This window comes from Alosa sapidissima, chromosome 16, assembly GCF_018492685.1.
Source record: "Alosa sapidissima isolate fAloSap1 chromosome 16, fAloSap1.pri, whole genome shotgun sequence".
Lineage (NCBI taxonomy): Eukaryota > Metazoa > Chordata > Actinopteri > Clupeiformes > Clupeidae > Alosa > Alosa sapidissima.
The window spans coordinates 14316861-14335272 of NC_055972.1; the positions used below are offsets into that span (position 1 = coordinate 14316861).

Sequence of the window (18412 nt, forward strand, 5' to 3'; positions counted from 1 at the left end):
ACACACACATAACTCTCTCGCTGTCTTTGTCACCACACACACACACACACACACACACACACACACACACACACACACACACACACACACACACACACACCGCCACACACAGACACACAAACACAAACAATAAAGAAATCAACCAAGCTCTCCCACACATGAAATACATGAAATAAATAAACACAAAGATATGAACACACACACAGATGCATGCAGACACAAACACATTTGTAGTGGAGGAATGGCCAGACAGAGGACGTTACACTAATCCGGTGACAGGGTTGTGTAGTGCCCATTGTTCACGGGTGTCCACGCTAAATTTACACCCGCCTAGGAAACCATCTGGCCCCCCTCACAGCCCTACCACACACACACACACACACACACACACTCCATATCAGCATCATGCTCTGTAGTACCCAACGTGTCTTTGCATCACTCACTTAACTCTTGCTTGCGTTACTCCCAGCTTGTTTTTTTTTTTAATTGTAACCAAAAAAAAAAGAAAACTATGGAACTAACAGGCTTGCTGTTTGTTTTGGAGGTGGGGGGGGGGGGGGGGGGGGGGGGGGGTGTGGGCGAGTGCTATGCGGGTCCCAATTTCAAATGCAGCCCATCTGAAACATTTGCTCTTTTTTGGTGGAGGGCCATCAATGCCAGAGAAATTGGCGCCGAGACTGCTGGACTCTGCGATGTACTGGCTCCCTTGTTTTAGTCGTGATATTTTTAAGTGAAAGTGCTTTGTTTCTGGCCAAAGTCTCCCCTCATGCGCACACGTACACACACACACACACACACACACACACACACACACACACACACACACACACACACACACACACACACACACTCATGTTCCCCAAATGCACAGACACCAAGATATTCACTTTCTCACACACACACACACACACACACACGGAGAGTGACATGTACGGGTCACATGGCGCGAGAGTGCCAGGGGCCTGGTGAGGCTCTCAGTCTGGAGCCCAGCAGGGGATCCAAACAGTGAGGCAGAAGGTATTGATATTTCTCCTCAACACACTTTGGCCACAGACACAGTCCTTCATTACACAGTCAATTTGTGAGTAACAGCACCCCCCCCCCCCCTCCCCCCCCCCCCTCCACACACACACATACACATACACTCACATACACAGTGTGTACTCACAACCACAAATTTGGCAAAAGACTTATTCCAGAAAAAACACACGTCAACACACGCGCGCACAAACAAGCACACACATACACACACACACACACACACAGCCTGGAACTTCTGATTGTTCCTCTTGAAGAATCAATATCTCTTCCAAATCACAATTTTGATGAAAGCGCTCTTAAGGCTTTTTCTGTTTAGCCGACAATCTACCCAAGAAAATAGCAGAGGAGCACTTAATGAAATACTTGAAGCCGTTGTGAAATTAGGCTCATTGTTGGTCTTAGCTGCGGGAATCACTCTGAAGTATTCCGCAATTACAGAATCAGTGGCTTCACTTGCTACTAAAGCCACCCCCCCCCCCCCCCCCCCCCCCCCCCCCCCCTCTCTCTCTCTCTCTCTATTTCCAAGTGTGAGGAGAACTACAGAGAGACTGCGGGAAAAAAAGAGCGAGCGAAGCCACAAAAGTAGAGCACGGTTAAATCCCTCACTCTCAAAACTCTGAGAGTCTTTTTTCTACACAGGAGCCGTGCATGCATGATGCTCCTGTTACCCTGCGGCAATTTGCCTAGTCGGTGATGCCTCTTCTAGGTGTCTATGGCAGGGGCGTTTGTGTCTTTTTCGGTGAAATAACAAAAAAGGGAAGAGAGGAGTCAGGTGTGTCTAAATCCACCCCCCCAACACACACACACACACCCACACACACACACACACACACACACACACACACACACACACACACACACACACAGAGTGTTTAATTGCTTTTGCGGTGGTATGCTGGCATGATGGGGCGATTGGGGGAGGATTACACTCATAATGGGGAGTGGGGAATCCCAGCAGGACTCAGATCCCCGGGCAAATTCTCCCCTCACATTGTTCTGGTCATTGTGGCTGACCCTGCTTAGCCCACCGGTTGGAGCGCCAGTGGAGGATGCATGGTAATTGGCCATTCTCTTAAGGTATCGGCTTTGCTGTCACTGGCCCTTTTTTAGCATCCCTACACACACACCACACACACACACACACAAATTACACGGATTACATACCACATAAAATATCTCTGTCCCTGCAAGTAACAGTTAGAATACAAATGTACTCCTACAGAAACAGAGCCCCCCCCTTCCCTAACATTTTCACCCTCATTCCCACAAACATACCCTACCCCCCTCCCACACACACACACACACACACACACACACACACACACACACACACAGGCAGTGACCACTGAGTCGAGGGCAGTAGGTCGGCCTGTTATCAGCAGAGCTGCTGCTCTAGTGCTCATGGCTCGTGGGGTGGGCTGATTTTTTTTTTTTTTTGCCGGCGTTAATGGAATGCGGCACTATTTTTACCCCCTGCTCAATATGCAAGGCGAGAAGCGCCTCAATTTCACATCTCTCTTATCTGGGTTCAGGAAAGTGAAAAGTAATAAGTGCGAAAGTCAGATTTTTGCCAGCCTGCCCAGGTTAATTACTGGCATGCTTCTGCCCAGGAGCGCCAGCCCCAGTTATCACAATATCTCTTTCAAGTGAATCCATCCCTCCAACTCCCCCCCCCCTCCCCCTCTTCTCTTATTTCTCCCTCTCTGTCTCTCTCTATCTCTCTTTCTCCCCCCCCCCTCTCTTCTTGTTTCTCCCACTCCCACATAAAGTATGCAGTTAATAGGCAGATTAGACATCATTGTTTTGATGTTACTGGGTGCTCTCTGGAGGTAGGGAAAAAAGACTCCACAATGTTTGTTTTCTACAGGCAGTTAGGCAGTCTGAGAAGCCATTTAAATTCTCCCTCTCTCTCTCTCTCTCTCTCTCTCTCTCTCTCTCTCTCTTTCCCCATCTCTCTCTCACACACACACACACACACACACACACACACACACACACACACACACACACACACACACACACACACATACACTCTACGACACTCTCCTGCATCCAGCTTTGTCCTCGGAACAAGTGCTGGTCAAACAGGCCTTTGTTTGTGGTCAGTCACTCGGCGCGTCACAAAGAGTCTGGGCCCGGACAAAGACCAGAGTGTTTGTGCGGGTCTCGGGGCAGCTGGGCCAGGGAGAGCAGGGGAATACTGATGCAGGCCAGACACACGCACACACACACACACACACACACACACACACACACACACACACAGACAGAGAGAGTGTGGATAGGCCAATGACAGTCCCGCAGCCTTGCAGACATGTGTCCCATTGACACAGAGTGCGAGCCACCCCATGAGAACTCCACACTGGTTAGCCGTTAGCCACAGCACAGGCTGCATTAATGACCCTGAGTAATTACTCCCTAAACCAACAAAAGCACACGGTGACAGCCACCAGAATGGACCCTGCAGAGGAGACTGACAAGGAGCCTGAGATTTTGGCCTAGATATTGATTTAATATGAGTAATGCACATTAAAATTAAACCCTTCTGCTGTGAGTGTGTGTGTGTGTGTGTGTGTCACTGAGGTGTGTGTGTGTAATTCATTTAGCTAATTATAGCCTAATATATTTCCAAGTTGGTAGATGGCAAGGTGGTGGTGGGGGGGATCCGACGTAAATATATTCAGGAGCTCTTGAAAGCATAAGCCGCTGATAAAATTCCAAAAATGATATTACATGACATTGTCCCCTCTTTCCCCCGTACGCACTAATCCCGTTACCCGCCTTGTTCCATTACTTCAATTACTATTATCGGCGAGGGCCGTTTGAATCTTAACAGAATTGCAGAAGGACAAAAACTAAACAGAAGGGCAAAACAAAGGAGGGCCGGGTCTTTTGCTGTGCGATGACAGCAGGGTCCGAAGTGGCCCTGGTTTTTAAGAGGGTTTTTATGTATGGCAAAGGGGAATGCAATTGTGGTGGTGGGGTTTGTTGTGGTGTGTGTGTTTGTGTGTGTGTGTGTGTGTGTGTATATGTGTATGTGTGTGAAGTTGCATTCTCCAACATTGTTGTTTTTACATGTGCTGATGTGGTGTGTGTGTGTGTATGTGTGAGGGAGAGAGAACATCAACATGTAGTGGGATTGGTGTGTGTGTGTGTGTGTGGGGGGGGGGGGTTGCTGGCATGTGTGTGAGAGGGAGGCAGACGAACAATGGGTGAATCTGCATGTCCGGGACACTGGGCAGACCAAGCTGTTTTAATCTGGCATCCATCTTCGTCTGCCATCTCCATCGATCCAGACGGCACACAGAAATGCAGACCACTCCCCCCCTCCTCCCCAAAGCCAACTGTAGACGTTGCACTAGATATACATTCTCTTTTCACCCCTCCTCCTCCTCCTACACACACACACACACACACACACACACACACACACATACACTATCTCTGTATGCCTCACACACACATTTGGACTGTGCAGGCACACGCACATTCCGAGATGCAGAGATGCTGTCACATAATAATATTGGGATTTGTCATTGAAATTATTTTCATTTTCCAAATGCTCTTGCATAACCAATGTGATTGTGACAAATATTCATAATCAGTTATTTTGTCTATTTTTTTTTTGTCCTCCCCTTCCCCACACCAAAGGGAATCAAAACTGAGGCGATCAAAGCGGGGGTGGAGTTTTAGCACACAGTTAAAGGTTAACGACGGATAAATTTGTACACGGCCTAGACAGCCTGTCTAAAAATTGAAAGTGTCTTTGCAACTTGGCACTTTTTTTGTAGCTATTTTGTGTGCCGTAAATCTATCTCTTCAGTGGCGTGGTCCCCTGGAGAAAAATGTGGAAAAAAGCAAAGGAATGGGAATGGAGGGAGGAGGAAAGGGAGACAGAGAGAGGAGGAGGAGGAGGAGAGCTACCGTGCATATTTCCTTCCTCCCTGTCTCCCGTTTCAGCTCGAGACTCTCGTTCTCCCTGCCAAATCCACACACCGCTGTAACATTCCCTCATACTCCTATCAAGAGCCCTGTGTCAGACTTTATCTAACTGCTGCTTAATTTTGGTTCTGTGTGTTTGTGTGAGTATGTGTGTGTGTGTGACTATGTATGTGTATGTGTGTGTTTTTGTGGCGTGTGTGTGTGTGTGTGTGTGTGTGTGTGTGTGCGTGCATGTGCATGTGCATGTGTGGGAGTGTGTGTGTGTGTGTGTCTGATGATTTCGCCGGATTAGTGAAGCCCTCTGAGGATGAGCCTGGCTCTGTTTTTGGACTAAATGAATGAGAGTGAGACAGGGATGAATAGGTAGCTAGATGGGTAGCTAGATAGCTTGACTGGGGGGGAAGGTAGGTCTTGTTTTTCTGTGGCTTGCTGCTGTAACACGGCTCTGACATTTAGCTGTATCACAAAAAAAAATGAAGAGCAAGAGAGAGGGAGAGAGAGAGAGAGAGTGAGCGAGAGAGAGGAAAAAGGAAAAAAAAAGCTGGCAGTGTGTGCCCGTTCCACCGCCGCCTGTGAGTGTGTTGGCGTGGCTGCCAGCAGACCCCCGCGCCTGCTCCGGCAAACTGTCACTGGCAGCCCTCGCCATCGCCGTGACGACTGTCCGTACTGACCCTCATTGGCCGCGGAAGCGGGAGGGCTTTCTAATTAACTGAGGAATGGGTGAATTAGAGCACCGCCACTCCACCAGCTCACCGTCTCTCCCGTTCCCCTCCCTCCTTTAAACGCTCGGAAAAAAACAGTGTCAAGCCACAGATTATCTTTCTGTCGAACGAACTCCTGGATTCAGCCGCCACTGCGAGACTAGATCGACATGGAGGGGCCTGTTTTATTTTTTATATCTCTCTATTAGCCCCCTCTCTCTCTCTCTCTCTCTCTCTCTCTCTCTCTCTCTCTCTGACGCATATTAAACAGCTGTGAAAGCGACACGCTTCCCTCCCTCTCCACCTGCACTGCCTATCACACTACAGGCATGTCTGTAGTGTTTGGGGTGGGGTGGTGGTGGGGGGCCTAAAAAAAGAAAAGATAGAAAATAACATGAAGGGGGTGTTCGTTTTTTTTTACTCTTCCGAGGAAATTAAAATTAGACCAGAAAAGGAGGAGGAGGATGTGGTGGTGGTGATGGTAGTGGGGGAGAGTGTGCTGTGGATAGTGTGGGAGGTCCTTTGGATGTGTGTGTGTGTGTGTGTGTGTGTGTGTGTGTGTGTGTGTGTGTGTGCGTGTGTGCGTGTGTGTGTGAGAGAGAGAGAGGGGGGCATTGAGGGAAGAGAGAGAGGCTAATTTCCTTTGGCACAGTGTTGCTTTTTAATTCCTCCCTATAAAAATCTTCGGAGCCTAAAAGCAAATTACAGCAGCACCTGTCTCCTGTCTCCACTCTTCATTACCACAGATTGTGGCAATCGCCGTCAGAAGCGGAAGACGGCGAAACAAAGACAGACAGGGGAACGCGCAATGAGAGAAAAACGCTCGGATCGGAGGCTCATCATTGGGCACGGTGCCTGGATGGCACGTGTTTGCCTCAACGAACGCCCATGCCAGTCAATAATCCGTCCACCCGCGCAACACTATCAATTATTGCCGCAATTATTTGTCTAGTTTGATGTGCAAAATGTCATGTGAAAAAAAGATGATTGCACATTCCGACAGGCCGCAGTGGGTATAATCAGATGAGCCAGGCCCGGGCGAAAAGTGTCGGTGCCATCCTCTGCCCTTCAGAGCCGTTTCCTCCTACGGCCAATTCGGATGCCCCCTCCCCCCTGTGTGCTGCTGTCTGTGAATGGGCCTTGACACAAAGAGGGAGCTATGAGAATGTGATGCAGGAGAGGAACATGAACGGCACAATGGCCGACGTTTATTTTTTTTTTTCTCACTTCACCTCACACCAAATTCGGCCTTCTTGCTTGTCAGTCTAGAGAGAGAGAGAGAGAGAGAGAGAGAGAGAGTGTGTGTGTGTGTGTGTGTTCAAAGCTAAATCGGATTTGTGTGATATATTACTTCATAACTCACTCTTGTTCGAATGTCTGGAAAATTAGCTAACTGCCTCTCATTGAAAAAAAAAAAACAAGGGTCAAAACCAAAACGAAATTTTAATTAAAAGCAAGAAAACCCGTTCGACAGGCCCTCCATACCTAACTGCTGTCAGTGTGTGCCTGAGAGGAGAAAACACGCTCGAAAAATATCTTTTGCATGATAATAGAAAAAATATATACCAGGTTAAACCCCGCACAGGTGGTGACAATTAACTGCAATTTCCGCAGATTGTAATGATCCATAATTTAGCATGTGAAGCTGGCCTTTCCATGAGCCCCCAGTTAAAAAGTTGTGGGCAGCCCTGCTTTGGCAGGGGCTTTTCAGCTGTTGGTCTTTAGTGAGATTGTCAGGAGACAGCCGTGGGAGGCAGAGGCACAGGGCAGAGATGTGCTGTTATTTCTCCATGCTGTGTTCTCTCTCTCTCTCACTCACTCTCTCTCTCTCTCTCTCTCTCCCATGAACACTGGCACACCACTGGCACACTACACCAGCATGGGCACACCACCCTTCCCCTCCTCTCTCTCTCTCTCTCTCTCTGTCTTTCTCTCTGTCTTTCTCTCTCTGTCATGTATGGTATGTACCACAATGCATTGTTAACTTCAAACATACAGCGTTTGGATGTTTACGTATTCAAATGTCTATTTTAAAACACTGACTTTACAATGGCAAGTGGTATGATTGAAATGAACCACTAGCTTAGCCGTCCTGATTGAAATATACCACTAATGTTGATTTGTTTTTCATTAGTTTTGAATTGCAAATCTGTGTTGCTGCCCAGCTCTGGGGGAAAAAAAAAGTGTATCAGCATGTGAAAAAAATGTATCCAAACCCCTGATCAACCGATTTCTCATCCTCATCACACAACGTCTTCATGTTGCACGTCTGCAAAAAGTGCCCAGACGCCCACATACACACACACACACACATACACACACACACACATACACACACACACACACACACACACACACACACACACACACACACACACACACATACACACACACACACACACACACACACAGACACACACACACACACACACACACACACACACATACACACACACACACACACACACACACACACACACACAGACAGAAAAAAAAAGAATGAAGAAAAGCCCCGCCATGACTGCACAAAAGGGGGCTCGGCAGTGTCCGGGGGAGACTTTCTGCCACTGATCGCGGATCGTTCCAGAAACACCCCCCACCCCCCCCCCCTCCCCATTTGTGTGCATTAACAGGATTATCCTACAAAAAACCGCAATGTCTCTGGCCGCCCTCACTGCCACCGAGCCACATAAAGGGCGTGGGGGTGGGGTGGGGGGTTTCGGCTTGTTACATGCTTTGCTGGCTATTGAAGACTTCAGAGAGACAGAGTGAGAGGGACAGAGAGGGAAAGAGAGAATGAGAGAGAGAGAGACAGAGAGACCCATCAGAGCCAAACTAGCGGCCAGATAAAAGGCAACGCACCCCACCACAATGCCCACACCTCTCCTCACCAAAGCTCTCACCACTTCACGTCTACATCATCATCATCCCTCTCTCTCTCTCTTTCTCCCCCCCCTCTCTCTGTCTGTCAATCTCCTGGGATGGGTAAAATGGTGAATTATCCCAGTGAAGAGACCCCGGGTTTGTGAGGGGAATTAAATGCGTCTCCCATGTCCATTTTCCACCATTTGGTGTCGTCATCTCTTATGGATGCCAGTTCTTTTGGGTCATCGCTTGACCCTGTGTGTGTTTTGGATGGGGTGGGGTATGGTGTGTGTGTGTGTGTGTGTGTGTGTGTGTTTTGATGAGGAGTGGTAAACTGTGGTGCTGCAATCCGAGATGCTGGGTGCAGGTACGGTCCCCTTTTAGTGGTGCTAATTTGTCAGGGTCAGGCTTGCGTTCATTAGCTCGTGATAAATATCCATTCCGTCTGTGTGTTTGTGTATGTGTGCATTTGTGTTGGTGTGCATGTGTAAATGCTAGAAAGAGTGAGTGCGAGACCATGTGCTGTGTGTGTGTGTGTCCTTTCATCAGTGTGTGTGTGTGTGTGCTTCTTACGTGATTGAAACCCTCTGCTTGTTTACCTGCTTTCATCTGGTATGCCTTTCACGGCACTTTGTCTAAAATGCTTTTTATTTAGCAAATTTATCAGGCGTAATTATCCCCAATGATTCGCTCGCCTTTGACAGCTTTTTTAGTGCGCTGGTGCGGGTTGTTTTTCTTGCATACGGATGAACTTTTAAAACACGTCGAGCATATATGTTGGCAAATGGAGCTCAGGGATGGCTTTCATTTCACGTTTTGCTAATTGATCATTCTTACCCATCATTATGAGAGGCCTCCTGTAATAGGTGCATCTGTTCTTTGTGGACCCCGAGGCCTTGATGGCTAAGATGGTCTCTGGGCCCTTTCTGAAAGAGAGAGGTTTTTTTTTTTGTCGAAGTGAGGGGAATGGAACACGGATGGGAGTAGATTCTCTGTCGTGCTCAGGGCTTCTGCTGCTGTCACTGCCGTCGTGACCATGGTGTTGGAGGAAACCTGGAGTAATTAGTTTCCAGGCCAACCTGTGGAGGGTCTCCATGGAGCTGTGCTGTGAGTGAGCACTCTCAGGTGGATGCTGAGCGAAATGCCCCCCCCCCCCCCCCCCCATCCTCTTCGCTCCCCACCCCTGTCTCCATACGACCTTGCTGGAGACGCGTCCGATAGCACTGCTGTATATCCTCACTCTCTCTTACTCTCTCTATTCCTACTAGTGTTTTGGGCACAGATGCTATCGCTTTGTGTGTTACTAACTGCCTGGAATAGATTCTATATTTTTGGGGTTTGTGTGTGTGAAAAACACTTGTGAATGGTAGTTTGGATCGATGTGTATTTGTGTGTGTGAAGCTGAATGTGAATGAGTGAAAGTGGGTGTGTGTATGTGTGTGTGTGTGTGTGTGTGTGTGTGTGTGTGTGTGTGTGTGTAGCTCTGTGAATTTGTTTTGGGAGAGGACGAGCAGTGAGGCAATAGCGTCTTGACTGAAAGAAAAAAAAAAGAAAAAAGAAAATAAATGGATAAAATAAACCCAATCGTTTGCGACTGCGTGCCTCAGATATACGTATGTGTTGCAGCACGGCATCCATCTGACACATTTAATGTTGAAAGGCTTTCCGTGGCACTTCCACTTTATTATCTAATCTTGTAAATGAGCCGGTGAGCAGGCCCGAGCCCAGTTAATGAGATTACACATGCATTGTGAGGGAAATCATAGGTCATTGTCGAAGTGCCATTGAAAGTCAATTATTGTTTTAAATGTTCCTTTACCGCCTCTGTTGTCTGAATACTTCACTCAACATCGGCTAAGTGATTTTTTTTCTTTTTTTTTTTATATGTTGAATAACATTTTCGCAAATCTATGAATTTTTTTAATCTTTTTTAAGGGGGATGTTTGTCTGTTAGACAAAAAAAACAACAACAACACATACATAGAAAAAGCACAGTAAAGTGTGAATATGAAACATATGCTTTGGTGGATTAGAAGCAGCTGATTCACACAGCCACACATCTAAAAAGCCAGTGAATGTGCTGGTGAAAACACACCCATGGGCTTAAGATTTTAGGATGCACACACACTCTCTCTCTCCCTCTCTCTCTCTCTGTTTCTCTCTCTCTCTGTCTCGTCCCTGGCGTCGGAGCAGGACTCTGATCCGTCTGAGCGTTATAGTTAACACCCCTTTTTTTATTTTGGCTGACGTTCCTTGTGGTGTGATTTGTTTTTGCTGCTCTTTTCTTCCTCTCCTCCAGCATGTAGCACAAGAACAGTGTTTTTCGCTCCTTCCCTGTTCCACCCTCTCCTTCTTTATTATTATTTATTTATATTTAGTTTTGTGCTCCGTGCGTCCGTCATGCATCCTCACTTATTTCTGCGTGCCGGCGCAAAGTGTGTCCAGGGCTCTGCTGGGAGATGATGGGGTTGTTTGGTTTTCTCTCCGCCGGTCTGCTGATAGAAAATGGCTGCGGGGACTTACGGTGGAGCCAAGCAGCCGGCAGAAGCTGTGCTGCTGTGGGCCTACTGCTACCACCTCGGCCCCCCTACCGCCTCCACTGCCGTGGCCTCGTCACCGGGACAGCCGTAGTGCTGCCGGGCCTCTTAAACCCCATGCTGTTACTGCTCTCTCTTTTTCTCCTTAACGCTCTCCTTTTTTTGAGAGCCCCGATTTTCTTTTTTTAATCACAGCTGTATTTAGTGCTATGTGATACTTTTATTAGGGAAGTCGACTCAGTCGGTGGTGGGGTTTGTGCGGGGTGCTGAGGACACGAGTGTGTGTGTGTGTGTGTGTGTGTGTGTGTGTGTGTGTGGCTGCTTCATGAATGATTAAACTGAAATCGCTAGCCATTTCACCCTGATCTCTGTGTGTGTCAAAATGGAGTATAAGGGGGAGTGTGTGTGTATGCATTTGTGTATGTGTTCTCTGTGTGTGAGAGCTCAAATGTACTGGAGCTTACTCGGCACTCTCTTTTAACTCTCTTTTACAACTCTTTTCATTTTTTCCAACCCCTTTCAGTTCGGATACAAAGCGAAATAGTCATTTTCAATCATTTCCTTGCAAGTGAAATGCTTTCAAAGACTGACCCCCCCCCCCTCTCTCTCTCCTCTCTTCAGGTAAAGATGAGCCCAGCAGCTACACTTGCACAACCTGTAAGCAGCCGTTCGGCAGCGCGTGGTTCTTGCTGCAGCATGCCCAGAACATGCACGGCTTTCGCATCTACCTGGAGAGCGAGCACGGGAGTCCACTCACCCCGCGCGTGGGCGGAGACTGCGCCTCCCAGCCGCCCCTCCACGGCATGCACCTGCCCGAGGTGAGCCCCTTCAACCTGCTGCGGATACCCAACTCCGTGTCGGGGCGCGAGGGGAACGTTGGCGTCGGCGGCGGCGGCGGCGGCGGTCGCTTCCCTCCAACCCCACCGCTTTTCAGCCCTCCGCCCCGGCACCACCTGGACCCGCACCGCATGGAGCACCTGAGCCCAGAGGACCTGGCGCTGGCGACCCACCACCCGAGTGCCTTCGACAGGGTGCCGCGCCTCAACCCCATGCCCCTGGACCTGCCGGCCATGGACTTCTCGCGCCGGCTGAGGGAGCTGGCCGGCAACAACGCGGGCTCCACGCCGCCGCTGTCGCCCAACCGGCCCAGCCCTATGCAACGGCTGCTGCAACCATTCCAGCCGGGCGCCAAGCCGCCCCCGTTCCTGTCCACTCCGCCACTCCCGTCCATGCAGTCGCCCTCGGGCGGCTCCCAGGGCACCCCCACCTCCTCGTCTCAGCCGGGCCCGCAGCTGACCCAGGGCTCGCAGACGCTGCTGCAGCAGCAGCCGCCGCAGTCCACCACGCCGCTCAACACACCCATGAAGTCGTGCGAGTTCTGCGGCAAGACCTTCAAGTTCCAGAGCAACCTGATCGTGCACCGGCGAAGCCACACGGGCGAGAAGCCCTACAAGTGCCACCTGTGCGACCACGCGTGCACGCAGGCCAGCAAGCTCAAGCGCCACATGAAGACGCACATGCACAAGTCCTCGCCCATGACGGTCAAGTCCGACGACGGGCTCTCAGGCACCAGCTCGCCCGAGCCGGGCACCAGCGAGCTCCTGGGCAGCGCCAGCAGCGCCCTCAAGTCAGTGGTGGCCAAGCTCAAGAGCGAGCGCATTATCCGCGAGAACGGCGAGGAGGCCGAGGAGGAGGAAGAGGAGGAGGAGGAAGAGGAAGAAGAGGAGGAGGAGGAGGAGGAAGGCGAGGAGGAGGAGCTGGAGAGTGAGTGTGGCGGCACCGGGAACGGCCGCAGCAACAGCTACCCATTCGGCCTGAGCCTGGAGGCGGCGCGGCACCACGAGAACAACGGCAGCGGCATCGGGCTCCACGGGCGGTCAGTGCTGGAGGACGGCATCCCGCGCTCGCTGCCCGAGGTGATGCAGGGCATGGGCCTGGCGGCCAGCATGCAGCATTACAGCGAGGCTTTCCACGCACACAAGCGCGGCGCGCTCGGCCCCAACGAGCACAATGACACCGCGCACCGGGACCTGTGTGACGGCGACTCGGCCATGGAGTCGGACCGCGTGAACGAGGGCTGCGGCTCGGCCATCAACGGCCGCGGCTCGTCCCCCAGCGAGGCGGCTGCCGCCGCCGTGGGCCTGAGCAAGAAACTGCTCCTGGGAAGCCCCAGCTCGCTCAGCCCCTTCAGCAACAAGCGCATCAAGATGGAGAAGGACCTGGACCTGCCCGCCATGCCCACCATCCCCAACTCGGAGAACGTCTACTCCCAGTGGCTGGCCGGCTACGCCGCTTCGCGCCAGCTCAAGGACCCCTTCCTGAGCTTCGGGGACTCCCGACAATCGCCTTTCGCCTCGTCCTCTGAGCACTCCTCGGAGAACGGCAGCCTGCGTTTCTCCACGCCGCCGGGCGAGATGGACTGCGGCGTGTCCGGCCGCAGCGGCACGGGCAGCGGCGGCAGCACGCCCCACTTGGGGCGGCCCGGCTCCAAGGACGGCCGGCGCAGCGACACGTGCGAGTTCTGCGGCAAGATCTTTAAGAACTGCAGCAACCTGACAGTGCACCGGCGCAGCCACACTGGCGAACGGCCGTACAAGTGCGAGCTGTGCAACTACGCCTGCGCCCAGAGCAGCAAACTGACGCGGCACATGAAAACGCACGGCCAGGTGGGCAAGGACGTTTACAAATGTGAAATCTGTCAGATGCCTTTTAGCGTGTACAGCACCCTAGAGAAACACATGAAAAAGTGGCACAGTGACCGCGCCTTGAACAGCGAAATCAAAACTGAGTAGCGAGAAGTAAGGACAGTGCGAAAGGCACGTTTTTTCTTTTTAATCCTTCTTCGCTAAAAGTAAAAAAACCCATCTCTCCCGTGACGCCCTTGTAGATTTGTCCTCCTACCCCCCTCTTCCTCTTTCGCTAGTCCAGTGGAAGCTAAGACAACGTGCTTGGCACCGGCACACTCTGTTTCATTTACGTTGAATGCATGATCTGTATCGGGGCAATACTATTGCATTGACGCAAAACTTCGAGCCTTTCTCTTGTGCAATAATTTACATGTTGTGTACTTTTTTTTCTTTTTACTTTCCCTTTTTGATAATTAGACAGCATGCATGGTATGTTTTTTGGCTAATTTGAGAAAAAAGAAAAAATTGTCCCTGGTTGGTTAGTTGTTAAGTAACTGTGTTGCTGTTTTCTTGTTCTGTTCTTTTATTTAAAAAAAAAGAAAAAAAAGAAAGAAAAAAAGACCATGCTGCATACATTCTGTAACACATATCATGTACAGTTTTGTGTTGTAACATGGAGGACAACAGTCTAACACTTAACCCTCTATGGATGGGTTGGGAATCGCACTTAAAACTGATCTTTCAAAAAGATATTCAGTCCACATAGGGTGAAAAAATTTGAATTGGCCCCGTTACGAATTTAAAATCAGTGACAGCCTTTGCAATTCTTTCAGAAAAAAAGAAGTAGTCATTAAGATTCAATTTGTACTATCATTTGGTAAAACAAACAAAAGAAGAGTGCCTTGGATATCTTGAAACTGCATTGGTTAATATTCCTATCTACTATAAGCTTGGAGTCTCAGATAAATACTGGAAAACGGATCCATTTGGTCCTCAAAAAGGTTCTTGCATCAAGTACCTGACTGCTGCAGTCAACTGTGACTAAAGAAAGAGTAATAGTAATGAAAGAATCTACGTAAATTTCTAGTTAATCATCATTTACCTACCTATAATATTGTATACCTTTTTTGAAAATGCTGAGGTATTTTGTTTGTTTTATACACGGTACATGCAGTATTGTGTGGAATCAAATCTAGGTGTTATTTCTTTGTATTTAGAGGTACTGTGTTGACAGTGGTACAGGCTCTGAATAGACGACAATAAGCTGATGTGACACTCTCTTGGGAGGTTTTTGCCTATGTAGCCTCACTAGCACATGTTAATGTCTTGTTGAAGGCAAAAGTGAGATGTGAAAGCATGGTAATGCTATTGAAAAGCCATGTCACTAGGATCAAAACAATCTAGGCTAGATCTGGTCGATGTCTCGCCTGGACATTGGTCCCCAACAATGCATCTGAGCAATTTTTTTTCTCTGTCAGTGATGATTAACTAAGAATTTACCTGCAGGTCTAAAGAAAAAAATGTGTTAGTCATAGCCACAGTATTTATTCCTGAGTTCCCTTCAAAGAAAGAAATGCGACGCAAAATATGGCAAGAAAAAGAAGTGAAAATCCATTTTTTTCTCCATATTTCATATGCTGTGTGCTATTTTGTGTTTGACATTCTGGAGGAGAGCTCTATTCATCGTTGAGTTACAGCATCCACCCACAGGTGATGGTGAGAAAGCACTTGTCACTCGGCCCCGACAGTCTGTATCGCTTGCTCTGATTGGTGGTACAGAAGCTGAGTATAAAAATGTAAACTGCTTGCTTATAGGACAAAAAAGTGCACTGTTCAATTTTCCCAGTTTACAGGTATTCATTTTTGTCAAGGGAAAAACGTATTGTAATGCTTACAAATAAAATTTACAATGTCATTTTTTATTATCATAATGAGGATTAGGGACAGAGAGAATTTGCTGCCACCCCACTTGCCCCCCCCTACCCCCCCCCCACCCTCGACAGACACTCCAAGAGAGAGCCCCACTCCATGACATATCTGTACGGTGCCCAGGGCATAAACTCCTTCGCTAGACCATGAACGATTGAAAAAAGTAAATAAAAGAAAAACACTTGCTGCTTACACTGCAAGGACATTTTTTGTACAAATCTTTTTTTAAGTATAAATATTAAAAAATGACTTTTTGAAATAACACTTCATTATCTTATTAGGGGAAACTATATTTAAGTTTGTTGTTGTTTCTCTTTCCTCTCTTTGTCTTGGTGGTGTACAAGACTCGATCACGGTATATATTAAAATGGGAAAAAAATCTGTGACAGTTTTTTTTTTGTTTTGTTTTTGCCTTGGCTCTTCACAGGTCTTCAGGTCGAATTAAACTTGCATTGGGGAAAGGTTTAAGATTATATATAAATATATAATAGAGATCTTAAATATAGGAAAATGCACACTCATGTCAATTCCTATGCTAAAACACATTTATGGTCTACTTTTTCTGTATTTCTAGAATGGTATTTGAATTAAATGTTCACCTAGTGTAGCCACTATAGTATTTATATTGAGGCTTGTATTTTTAACTGTTGCTTGTTCTCTCTAAAAGGTATTATTGTACCTTTTTTGGTAGTGGAAAAAAACAACAAGCTGCCACGGTATATTTTTTTAATTTGGCAGGATAATATAGTGCGAATTATTTGTATGTTTAAAAAAACAACGGAAAAAATCCAATAAAAAACATATGTGGCATTGTATAAAGACAGGCCATGAGATGGTCACTCCTGGAGGAGTCCTTTGCGAATGTCCACACTAGCTAAAACAGGTGGTTGTACATATCTTCTGTTGGTTTGTTTTTATTTTCTTTTGTTTTTTAAAAAAATTCTCCTCTGCTGCCATTATGTAATGCAGTAATGCAAGCTGATGTTGGGTTGTTCTGTAGTGTGCTTTCCTGTCCTTTCACCTATTCCCCTGACTACATTCCAGCATCTTAAAGAAAACAAAAAACTTCATATGCAGTAAAGACCAGTAAATAAATGACAAACATGGAAAAAATAAACAAATTACAAAAAAGAATCAATGTTTTGCAGGTTTTTTTTTCATTGCCAAATCCTAAATGGTGCTTTATATTTAGATTGGGACGACTTTCATATGCAAAGCATATTTAAAAATGATATGGATCTAATGGGTAAGGCCGCTTTAGTTGATACTTTTTTGTAAATGGCAATGCGGAATATTTTGTTATCAGCCTTTTCTATTCTTGTTCTGAAAGCTGTTTGTTGTAACTTGAACTTGAACTTTATCTTTTACAATGGGAGTCACTATTTATTATTACTTGTGTGCTCTGTTCAAAACAGAAGCATAGAATGGATCTTTTTTTGTTGTTTTCATTTTTTGGGTTGTTATTATTTTCTTTTTTTTAAAGAATGGCCAAAGGTCATTGACAAATCTTGCTTTTTTGTTTCTAGTCTATGTTAAGTTTTATTGGAGAAACCACTGTCTGTGTTTTCTGGCAGTTGTCTGCATTATCCTGTTCACACACCCATTTTGTCCCTTTATTGAAAAACAATTAATAAAAAAAAAATAAAGTACACATGTGTTTGCTTGTTGGCTAGATAGTAGATGTCAAAAGACAGGCGGAATGAACAGCAGAGGTACAGTCCCTCCTGCCCCATATCTCTTTTTGACACACACACACACACACACACACACACAGAGAGAGAGAGAGAGAGTAAGAGAATTATCGCAGGAGCTGAGGGCAAAGGCGGCAGGCTTGCTGGCGGAGTCTTTGCTCTCCTCCTTAGCCTCTACTGAGATCCTTACGCATGTTTGTTTGCTAATTAGGGCAGATCACCCATCTTGCACCTGCTAACCTCTTAGGCTCAGCACTGAGCTGTCACTACCTGTTAGCTCTACTCACCCTGCATATGTGTGTGTTACTTCAACTCTAGGCTCGCCTCCACTGCAGATATTACACACTCACACACACACACTTACTCCACCCGTTTCTGTGACACTGCTTTCTAGGCTTTCCAGCCTTTGGCAGAAGTCTCCCTTGTTTTAAGACAGTGACTGGTGTTCTGGAGTTAGCTACTAAATCTGTCAAAATGCTGTCCCTTTCAAGGTTGAAAAGAAAAGCTTCTAACAATGAGTCATCTGTAATTCATCAGCACGGTGGAGGTTGACTGAGGCTGAGAGACCCTCGCTTATTTGGCCTGTTGCCTTAATGATGGCCGATAAAAAACAATGCATTTGTGTTCTCCATGACAACATGCAAACAAAGAGGTGTCCATTATGTGCTCAGAGGCTCCAACAGCCAAGCCTTCCCTTCCACTTTCAACTCCACATTTTTGTACAATCTATTAAAATACAGACTCCTCTGTTAAAAACCACCTCATGCAGCAGACAGAAGCATTAAAATGAGCAGGAAAATATTCTGTTCACAGCTTTTTTTGCGGAGTATTGTGGTGGGAAATTAATTCTCAGTTACCGGTATAAACCCATGAACCGCGGGTGTGCCCATAGGTTTACGGCGCTGCGGAAGCCCATTTATGTGAAAAGCATAAACAGATTTGTCACTGTTATAAAAATCTATACAAGCATGACCCACCATCCCTGTAAACTCACACCAATTCTCCAATGGCTCGGAAAAATACTGTGGTTAGTGGTCATGTTTTCTCCTTTTTCTCCCCCCACCCCCCTTCATTTTTTT

At 47.5% G+C, this 18412-nt stretch overlaps 1 protein-coding gene across 1 annotated transcript in view; it reads left to right on the plus strand.

Moving 5' to 3' along the window:
• Positions 1-17291, plus strand: part of bcl11aa (BAF chromatin remodeling complex subunit BCL11A a) — a 71041-nt gene extending 53750 nt beyond the window's left edge. Inside the window, exon 3 of the mRNA XM_042065901.1 lies at positions 11708-17291. Coding sequence (XP_041921835.1) covers positions 11708-13878 — 2171 coding nt within the window. The 3' untranslated portion in view covers positions 13879-17291. The remainder of the gene's footprint in view (positions 1-11707) is intronic.
• The last annotated feature ends 1121 nt before the right edge of the window (positions 17292-18412 follow it).